The 11,192-nt window shown below is 36.6% G+C and overlaps 1 protein-coding gene across 1 annotated transcript; it reads right to left on the reverse strand.

Moving 5' to 3' along the window:
* Positions 1 to 1,349: 1,349 nt before the first annotated feature.
* On the reverse strand, positions 1,350 to 10,129 carry LOC149077287 (uncharacterized). Its single transcript, XM_089242777.1, has 6 exons — positions 9,933 to 10,129; positions 6,086 to 6,150; positions 5,574 to 5,675; positions 3,088 to 3,126; positions 2,846 to 2,872; positions 1,350 to 1,477 (listed from the first exon to the last, which is right to left on the reverse strand). Exons 1-6 carry the CDS (start codon positions 10,063 to 10,065, stop codon positions 1,436 to 1,438), a joined length of 408 nt encoding a protein of 135 aa, XP_089098903.1. The 5' UTR covers positions 10,066 to 10,129; the 3' UTR covers positions 1,350 to 1,435.
* Positions 10,130 to 11,192: the final 1,063 nt, after the last annotated feature.

The raw sequence follows: 11,192 nt of genomic DNA on the forward strand, positions 1-11,192 counted from the left end.
AAGATATTTACTGGGCCGCGAGCTTCCAAAGGTTGAGAACCACTGCCCTATAGTAGTGATTCTCAACCGCCGGGCCTTGACATCAGTCAAACCGAGCCGTGAAAGGTTCACCGTTTTATTTTTACCCATTTATTTCACATTAGTCGTGTGTATGACCGAGCGTTCCACTCACATGAAGGAAATTAACCGGGCCGCGACCTCCCAAAGGTTGAGAACCACTGCTATACAGAGCATTTTGGATAAGTGACCCTATTTAAAAATATTTGAATCAATATTTTGATAAGATTAGATTCAGCGAAAACTGATCATTTCAATTTCAAACTGAGTTAGATGGGAATTTTAGAAGACGAAAAAAAATTGTTGCCTCCACTATGAACAATAGTTTTTCGTATTCTTGGAAGCATCTCAGCTCATCTCCTCATAAGTTCCGTTCCAGAGGAGTTTCTAGAAAAACAAGCAAAAATATAATCGAAAGTAGTTTCAAAATCTGTGAATAATAAAAGAAAATAACCGATTTAAAAAAAAAAAAAAACGACCCAAGTGAAGAAATTCCAGATTTTGTCAAAATGTGGTCAGCATATTGAATTGTTAGTATTGGTAGACATCCATGCCCGGACCCAGACCTACACAGACAGAAGCTAGCTCCCTAACAACTGGACTGCCAGGCGGTTTAATCTATTTCTTAATCGTTTCTTAATCTATTCCCATATTTGTTTACATCTACTGAATAGGTGAATGAAATTAATAAAATATATTTTTATAGCATCTATCTGTATTATATGGTCACAAAAAACATTCGATTAAAAAATTTTGATTAACCGGTTAAAAATTTTAATCGATTCCCAGCCCTAATTATCAATCATAAATCAATATTCTAGGGTTAAATAAATTATTTTTTGAATCCAATTCGATTAGGACGTGAATGTTGGAATTTATGCATTAAAAGAGTATTTTAAAATTCCTGTTTTGGGTGTCAGATGATGAAAACTACATTTTTACATTTATCTTACATATGAATCGAATGGGCACGACCAGCATGTGACATGAATTAATATAGTGTTGCGGCACTGTAATAGAATCTCTCTTTGTTCAGTGTGGTTAATTTCAAAATTTGTGTTCATTTCTCTCAGATAAATTTTAGTTTACGAATAAATGAAAGTTACGATTTTAGAGAGTAATATTTTTCAATGTTAGTGTGTATAAATTTTCTAGGGTGGCCTTGAAAATGACCATGGGGGGAAAAATCATTCAATATTCCAGGTACGTGGTTGCTCGGGAGAAAATGGTATGCAAAAAAGACGAGACACTGAATTTTACAATAAAGCAAAAATGACCACGAAACGCATATGTAATTTCTGAATTTATTTATTTATTTGTTTGAGGCTGCTATAGATAGTCGAAACCGTGTCGTTGCCGGTCTTGAATTCCAATAAGACTATTGAGAGACAATCTCGAGGCCATATTGGTCCAAGCATTCCTATAATAAAAGAAAATACTGAAAATTATAAAATCACACTTAACAAATTATAAATGCCTTGAATATATATTTTTTCAACATCAATAGGTTTTCATTAATATTGTTCTATATTACTGAAATTTTAATTTTCCTTGAAAGTTTTTTTTTTTTTACTTTGGAATTGAGATGAAGTTCAAAAGTTCTCGATTTTACCACTAGAGGGAGCTAAGATGGTATTATATTATAAAAAAAAGGTTAGTTTATTGTGCAGTTAGTTGTTTTATTGTGCAGTGTAAAACCTTTATTCCATCTCACACACATTCTGTTTTTTTTTTTTATTTCATCAACTTTTTCGCAAACCACATTCAATTATACAAATTCTTACAATTTTTATGAATTTTTAAACTGTTTACGAATTTATGTGGTCCACTCTGTACATATACTTAGAACATACATTCCGGTATGTACCAATTCGTTGAGAATCATCAAGAAAAATGTTAACGAGGTGCATGGGGGGGGGGGGGGTGTAACAGGCAGTAAATAGCCAATCGATAATCCTGGGCAGTTGCCGGTTCTTCATCGCGTTTAAAAAGTAGTAGTCGTTTAAAGCTTTTCAGCAGCTTGGAAAAAAAACCTCTATATTTAAATTATAATTTAAGCAAAATCTAAATAGCCGACTGACCTTTAAGCTGCTATGTGGCTACGAATAAATTCAAACCTATATACTTCAGTGCGTTTTGTGCAAATATGATAACTATACTTTCAAAAACTTTGCTCGTAATTTAAGTTTAATTTTCATTTCATCGCATGCTGCACGATAGGGTGATTCTAAATTCATGGGAAAATCTTTAAAAGGTGATATAAGACACCTAAACAAGCATTTTTGATCATAGAATGTGCGTGCAAATCACAATAACAAAGGCGGTACAGGGTGGATTTTAGAGAATGAACACAATGTATAGCACTTCACCAAAATATCAGATTTTTCTGACTGATTTTCTGCGATATGTACTATCAACAACATGGATTGGAATGGAGTTTGTTTGTATTGGTACAAGGTTATGTCTGTGCCAAACAATGATCAAGCGGTATAACGACAAGGGTAGAATCTGCCAAACCCAGACCTAACCATATCACGATACCCTGCACCCTCGAATTGCTTATTGCACTTATTGTAGCAAATCCGTCAGAAATATATGATATTCGATTTTGGTGAAATGCCGTTGTGCACTCCCTAAAAACCACCCTCTACCGCCTTTACGATTGCGATTCGACCGCACATCCTACGATCAAAAATGCTTGTTTGGGAGTCTTATATATCACTTCTATAATTTATAAATTTAGAATCACCCTGTGTTAAGAATAGGGGTAAAGAAATGTTTTTCTTACCATTGCATTTTCTGCGCACTTGCATGGCTGCAAGATAAATTGAACAAATATATGAATAAGCTTGTTGTGTGATATTTTTTCACAGTAATTTAATTGAATAGCATACTTATAATCAAATAGAATGTTCATACATGATATTAATTCGTGTATATAGTTACGTTTTGCATGTTATTTATTCAGTGATGCTTTGAATTATAGGTTTCATTATTTTCATGTTTTTAAATGAGATATTTTTTCCTCACCTCCATAGGAAGTCCACTTTGTTTTAGTTCTTTCATCAGCTAAAGAAAGTGTACAAAATATATTTGTGTTAGAAATGAAATATACTGGTATCACCGAGAAGATGATTTCTTATAAAAAGTCCATGTTTCAAATTTTAACTATCGGAAAATTAAGGATACCAAAAATTTTACTTCATCTTACACAATTTCTTGACATTTCTCCAAAAGATATCAATTTTTTCTGGCACTCAAATTGATTTTTTCTTGAAAAAATGCTTTGTCTCAACCACTCATCAGTTTATCCGTGTAGTGAAAGATTTCAACACTTCCAGAAACATTTATGTTTATAAATGTAATAGTATAATAATTAGTGTTTTTCAATCTTTTAAAACTGCAGACCGATAGATACCGATACAGAGAAATCCATATCTATAAAATAGATCTATACCAGAAATGCTAGTGGATCGGTAGGAATGTGAGAAATAATTTGGGGTCCACCAAAAAATAAATGAATGGGGAAAATAGTTAGTGGACGGGCAAATAAAATTGGAGAAATAATTTAAAGACTAGCGGAAAACAAATGAGAGAAATAATTTGAGAAAAAATACTGGAAAAATATAAATAACCACGAAAAATATAGACAGACGGTATAATATTTAACCAGTTGCTTACAAGCGATTGGAAACAAATTCGGAGGATCTCTATTTGACAAATGGAGGATAAATATGATAACCTTGTCCTAACCTATAATCGCACGTTAGAAAAAGGAAAAGAAGGAGAGGGAAAAAGTAAAAGGGAAAAAGGAAGGAAGGAAAAAAACAAATGAAAGTAAAACAGTTATAATATATAAGTTGATAAAAGTGTAGGTACAAGGTAGATTTCTCTTTTCACCCTGACCCTCCTGTTGTCGTTCACTCTTATCACTCTTACATGCGTATATAGTAGAAACATATTATATATTAAAGAAATTATGTACACAGTAGAAAGATACATCATAGGTGGAAAAAATCACTATCAAAGTATAGAGAGAGAAAAAATGAAGAGAAGAAAAATTATAGGGTTACAACCAAGCTTCGCGATGATGAGGAGACAGAAAAGAAAACGGAGATAAATTATTTTAATTTATTCCATTGGCGTTTGGACACAATATTACGTCGTTGGTGATAAAGTGGTTAATTAAATTTAGAACTATGCAGCGGCTGCATATGAATCGGGTTTTCCCTGATTAGCACCGGCCCACTGACCAGCAGTTGAAGAACAGTGGTATAAATGACCTGGTATCACATCGGCAACAATTCATTGGTGATGCTGGATATATTACTTTTATTAACCTTCCAACTGGTGAATGTTCTCAATTTTGAAGATCGTCTCCATTAATTACAAATATATACAGCGTGATTACTTAATTCCACTTGCCGAATTCCACTGGCGAACCGGTGATTTTAAATACGCATTTCCAATTAGAAAAGGTATGCAAATAACTTGTAGAACTCAGATACGTCATTCATGTTGCAAGGAGTTGTATAGTTATTAAAATAAAAAAAAATCAACTTTATATACGGACACACTGTCCTCAAAAACCGAATTGGAAAGTTGTTGCCCTACCTCTCCTGAGGCCAAAAAAAAATTTCACGTTTCCAAGTGCAATATTCGCTGAGATGTTCGAATTTAAAAATCAACATATGAATCAGAGAAATAAGAGTTGTCCGTTAGTTTATGCTGTTGTTTCCCAAATTTTGACCGATTTTTTAATTCAAATGTTTCGGTGAATATTGTACTTAGAAACGTAGAAGTTTTTTCTTGGCTTCAGGAAAGACAGGGAAACAACTTTGTGTGTTTCGATTTTTTTAAGACATTGTGAAGAAATACAAAGTTAATTGTTTCATTTTATTTTAATAACTATTCAACCTCTTGCAACATCAATGACGTACCTTAATTTTAAACGTTATTTGGGTATTTTTTCTAACTGGAAGTGTGCCTCTAGAATCAACGGTTCGCCATTATAATGCGGCAAGGAGAACTATATAATCACCCTTTACATATTTTGTTCATGGAAGCACTTGTTTTATTTTCGTAGGTGCGAAATTCAAAACGTAATTTAGAAAAATGGAAATTTCATTCATTGCTAAACTTATGTTGCTAATTTGTTTTTTGTAAATTACCTATTTTCGAGGAAGAATAGAATTTACGATAATTGTTTTTATTTTTGATGTTTTTATTAACATGGATGAGTTCAGAAAAACATACAGAATTTTTTTTATTTGTGAATATTTTGTTTGATAGCTCTACAATACAAGATCAAGTGCAGGAAGCAATAAAAGGAAAAAGAACCGGAAAAATCAAAGCGAATCTCTGAATTCGGCCAATTAAAATATTAAACAGATATTCCTCTTTTCAATTACACAAGAGTCTATAAAATTCAACCATTTCATTTACAATAGCCCAATATTGTCTCAACGAATCATTTCCATCATTAAGATTATTTTTTTAAGCAGCATATCTCTCACCTTCGGTCCGAATTCCCTCTGTCTCCGGCGATCGCACATAATAGCCCAGGCTTCATCATCCAGTTCTTCCGTTTCCAAAACTCTCAAAAATATTTCACGAATCTGTAGAAAATTATAAAAAATACCGTTTGAATACAGTACTTTTACCGCATACCTCTCTTTTCTAAATAAATATAGTTTCCACCTTGTGTTACTATTCATGTTTTTAGAATATGCCTTCATGGTATCATGCAGAAACAACACCTGTATTTGCTATAACACTATGGTCGTTTTCCGATGATAGAACTGTAAATATTGAAAACATGAACGAAATCATATCCATCCCATCCATGCATATATCATTACATGAAAACTATTCTGAGTTGTGTCAATTGAAAAGTCGAGGTACAATTTAGCAATCCTGAATATTGCGAATGAATTTCTCAAGCTTGTACGACTCAGATATTGCATCACTACGATACCAACAAAAGAAACTTTCGAGAAATGGACAGAATCATACGTTGCACTTATACCTCAGGGTCCATTGTGCTGGATATGCATTCTCTCACATTGGCCTGCGCTTCTCCAGCGGTGTCATCTTAAAAATGAAAAATATACAGATCATTTTCACTTTACAACAATTGTAAATTTACACACAGAAACGTGCTCAAAATAATATAAAAACCTGTGGCACGACGTAATATCTTTATTGGTACCAAGTTTGATCACCTTTGGCCTGAATCAAAGCTTATATTCAACGTGGGTTAATAAATATATCAGTAGGTCCCGCACAATAATCAAAGGAACATACGCAGCCGTTCAGATGGGGGCGTATGCAGGATCGACCTTCTGGAGGGAAGCTCAAAAGGCTTTGGGGAGGGAGGGGCACAAGAAATGCCTTCCAGAGAAATTTTCATTTACCAACCTTCAAATACAAATGCAAACACAAAAGCCACAGCATGCAAATTGTCAACGAGGTTTCTGAAAGAAAAAACATTTCAGTTATAAGAAATTAATTCAATTCAGTCAATACTCGGTATAAAAAGTACCCCTCCTCTCCGCCCACCATCGTCCATTCGAAAACGGACTTTTCCTCGGAAGGTCGTTATATCGAAAGGAGAAGCATATATCATTGACCATTTTTGTCTCACCCCTTCATTTTCTGCACACGAGGGATAATTAGACTCTGGGACCTACAATTTATTGCCGATTCCGAGCGGCAGCCTTTTTTTCATACTTGCCGAGAGGTTGATGCGCTAACCCCTTGATGTGGGACTCCCTGCGGTAGCAATCTTCTTTCTGCGGTCATTTCGCTTGTTTCTGTTGTATCGTTGTGCCAGACAAGTTTCTGACGAGGACGAACCCGGAATCGAACTCGCGCGACACCCTAAACATCCTTTGGTACTTCAGGCGAGTATCTTATCGACCTTGGCTAGCACGCCCAGGGACATAGAAGTTGGTCGTTTTGAAAAACTTACCCTACCGGTCGTTGTAATGGAATTGTAAATCGCCATAACGTGGAGTCGTTTATGACAAACATTCACTGTAAAAGGTATTTTTCTTCCGATATTAAGTTTTTTATGAAAAAAAAACAACAAAAAAAAAGTTTTTTTGGTTGGTTAGAGGTGGGGGGGGGGCACATACCCCCCCCCCATCCCCAGCATACGCCTCTTGTTCAGAGACTGTACTTGAATGTTGAAACCCAGCATGCATTCAAAAGGTATTCAAAATTGCGTCTGTTAACGTCAAACGCCTCGTGGTCAGAATGGTCTTTGTATTTTTCGTGTATTCACCTTTCTCATTGGTGATTTCTGAGTACTAATGGGTAAAGTTTTGTTCACTCTTCCACTTTGCATTTTCCAATGTTGTCTTATGTTCTGAATCCACAATTCGCTTCAGTACTCATCTATTCCTGTCAATGAGCTTTGACTTTCCCTCCTGTTCTGTTAAAAAAAATGTTCGGCGTTCTCGTGACTGAGGCCAACTGTTGCCAATAGGCATTCGTCTTCACGACCACTAGTTGGCATATTTATGAATTTTTTGACGTATCTGTAGTGCAAAGTCAAATTGCTACTTATTTACATTCGGATGTACTGTTTAAGGTCTACTCGCACATATCCGTGAGAGGCTCGTCGCAGTCACGAGACTCCCGCCTCGTCTTAGTTGATAATAATATTGTATTCTTGTTGCCTCTGCCAGACTCTTGATTCGCACTCATCGGACGCAGAGAAGAATCTTTCTTTCTTTCAAACCGAGAACAAGTCAGGTTTATCACCATTTATGGGCGATTTACTACCTAGTGAGTTGTGCCGGAAGTAAGTGTGTGTGTACCTAACAGTCTGAGTGTGCTTTTTCAGTACTGCCATCTATATTTCAGAAGTGAAGTGAGTGATGTGTTATGATTGAATCACATTTGTACTGCTTGTAAGTCTGTTGCTCTCTGTGACGAGACTTTTTTTAAAGGGGTGATCGGCTCGCATTCGCGCCTTGAAGTTGGGAACCACAGAAAACCAACTTCAGCCGATCACCACTGTGGCGACGGTGGACAGTGAAGAATCTGACTCGCCAGTCTGATTGTCGATATGTTTCGGTTAATTTGCGAGGAAATTTTTGACAAATCGGAAGCCGCCTGTGTGTGAGACTCCCTTTTCCGAATGTTAAGTAAAATTTCTTTTTTGGTAATAATTTCTCACTCCTATACTACTGAATCCTATAACTCACTTGCTCACTAAATTGCTCATTCACTACTTCTATGCTCACTTGCTCACTAAATTGCTCATTCACTACTTCTGTACTTACTTGCTCACTGATTTTTGACAAGTGAGTCATTAAGTGACCAAATCAGTGAGCAGGTGAGCACAGCAGTGAGTGAATGAGAAAATAATGAGCGAGTGAGTATGAGAATAGGTGCATGAAAAAATCAGTGACGAAGTGATAATCGGCAAGATGAAGTGAGCATTAAAGGGAGCATATGAGCAATTGAATGAGAAAGTTACCACAGGAAGGATCAATTTAGCATGAAAGTCAGTGAAGAACAAGTGAGAACAGACTGATGAATAGTGAATGATTAAATCAGTGAGAAAGTGAGCGTAAGAGTGGTGATTGGGCAAATAAGTGAGTAAGTGAGCACAGAAGTAGTGAATGAGCACGTTAGTGAGCAAATGAGCATAGTAACGAGTGCATAACAAATCAGTGAGCATGTGAGCACTGAAGTGAGTGAATGCACAAATCAGTGAGCAAAAGAATGAGTGTATGGCAAATCGGTGAGCAAGTGGGCACTGAAGTGAGTGAATAAGAAAATCAGTGAGCAAAGAAGCATAAGAGTTGCGATTGAGCAAATAATGTTTGCAAGTGAGCAAGTGAACATAGCAATGAATAAATGAGCAAATCAGTGAGGTAGTGAGCATAAGAGTGGCGACTGAGCAAAATACAGTCGAATCCCGTTATAATGAACTCCAAAAGATCGGACAAATCACTTCATTACAACGAAATTCCATGTTTTTTCGTTGTTCATATAATTTCGTTGTATAAACTTATCTGGGAGATTAGAAAAGTGTTCGTTAAAACTAGATTTTCGCTATAACGATATTCATTAAAACGGGATTCGACTGTAATATGTTAGCAAGTGAGCACAGAAGTAGTGAATGAGCAAGTTAGTGTGCAAGAGCATAGGAATGAGTGAATGAGAAAATCAGTGAGCAAGTGAGCATGGGAGTGACGATTAAGCAAATGAGTGAGCAGGTGAGAACAGAAGTAGTGAATGACACTAGAGTGAGCAAGTGAGAACAGAAATGAGTAAATGAGCAAGTGAGAACAGAAATGAGTAAATGAGCAAGTGAGAACAGAAATGAGTAAATGAGCAAGTGAGAACAGAAATGAGTAAATGAGCAAGTGAGAACAGAAATGAGTAAATGAGCAAGTGAGAACAGAAATGAGTAAATGAACAAGTTAGTAAGTGAGCGTAGGAGTGATAAAATGAGAAAATCGGTGAATAAGGGAACACGTGAGTGAGCGATTGAGCAAATCAGTGAACAAATTAGTGCTGACTGACTTGCTCATGATCCCACTCACTAGCCTATAGTAGTTGAATTGCTTGGTGGTGAATTGCGTGGTGTTGACTGGAACCTGACCAACGCTGAACTGGTGTGTGTGAATAGCCCACACTGTAACGGGTCGGATGCATCGGCGTCTTGACTAAGACGGTACGTCGACTACACTGATGTGTGTGAAGATACCTTTATGTGTAGGCCTATGTATGCAATTTTTTGACAAAACGTTTCATAATGAACCGATTTGAACGATTTAGTGTCAGTATGAGCAATTTGCCATTTGGTGTGATCAAATCAATCGAATAAGAAGAAAATCGATAATCGTACTTACTACAGGTGAACTGCCTCTTGACGTCGTGAGAATACTTTATGCACCTTCTATCTTCCTCGCTGATGCGCTTGTGACCCAATACCACTCCAGAAATTAAACAGGCAGCCGCAACAATCAACAAGACTTTAGCCATGATTGAAAAGGCGGTTCAGGTAAAAAAGTACTATTCACAAAAACGCTGAAAATAGTGAAGTAGAAATGTATGATGAATGTGCGATATTTATACCCAGGAATATTTGGGTTTTGAATTTTCAAATAAAATATATCGCCAAAAACTTTTCTTTTGTCCATTATTATCATATCGGTAAGGACAAATCACGCAAACGGATGTGTTATGCCGAAAAATGCGTACTGCAGCTGTCGTAACAGGAAGATGGCAGATCCGACGCCTACCTCCACAGGCGAAGATTTTTCCGCTCTCGCTTCCTCAAAATTGCGCAAATAGTCCAGGAGATTGGACGGGAGAACAAAAAAAACCCCATCAGAAAGAACAATTCACAAAGCTGGTGTCACCTGCTCCGAGCAATGTCATATATTTACTAGTACAATCACGCCATGTGTCAAAATTGATAATCTTAGGAGGGAACAGCTTACAGAGCAACCTTCGTGTCATACAAGGAAATTATGAAAACATTTCTACCTATACTTCATTTCATGGTGCGTTTATTAATTTTGGAGCACAATGGAGAATTCGTGACTGGAACGTTTTTTTGAACTTAACACGTTCACTGCTAATGACGTCATGAAGGACTTGTACTAGGAGGCTCACGACGCCATGGTGGCGTCATGTACAAAACTAGTTTTAACCTTAAAAAAAAATGCGCCCCACAGACTCGACAAGAAATTTGGGCCCCGCAGTGAACGTGTTAATGCTGGATCCAAAACCTTAAATGATTAATCAGTTGGATATTCACAAACAATATATTCTGAAAAAAAAAATCAGTTTTAATTTGGTTTGCCTGAAAATTTCGTTTTGGTCATTTTTGTCGTACCACGGTCATTTTCTGTACAAGAGGGCTAATTAGACCAGGACCTACAATTTATTGCAGATTCCGAACGGCACAGACTTGTCTTTTTTATACTCATCTCGAGAGGTTGATGCGCTAACCCCTCAATGGGGGGGCTCCCTGCGGTAGCAATTTTTTCTGCGGTCATGTCGCCATTTCTGTTGTAGTCATGTGTCAAGAAAGTTTTCTGACAAGAACGAACTGTACGAACCTTTCTTTGAAGGAACTCGCTGCACCTCTAAACATCCTTTGG

Source organism: Pholcus phalangioides, unplaced genomic scaffold (assembly GCF_987345545.1).
Source record: "Pholcus phalangioides strain wild (caught in Gottingen) unplaced genomic scaffold, Ppha-v1.0 ptg000015l_1, whole genome shotgun sequence".
Lineage (NCBI taxonomy): Eukaryota > Metazoa > Arthropoda > Arachnida > Araneae > Pholcidae > Pholcus > Pholcus phalangioides.

Excerpts from the sequence above, each read along its gene's own strand:
- LOC149077287 (XM_089242777.1), bottom strand. The coding sequence starts at position 10,065 with ATGGCTAAAGTCTTGTTGATTGTTGCGGCTGCCTGTTTAATTTCTGGA. Across the intron at positions 6,151-9,932 it reads CAAGAGGCAGTTCACCTGTA|ATGACACCGCTGGAGAAGCG; the intron begins GTAAGTACGATT and ends TTCATTTTTAAG. Across the intron at positions 1,478-2,845 it reads AGTGCGCAGAAAATGCAATG|GAATGCTTGGACCAATATGG; the intron begins GTAAGAAAAACA and ends CTTTTATTATAG.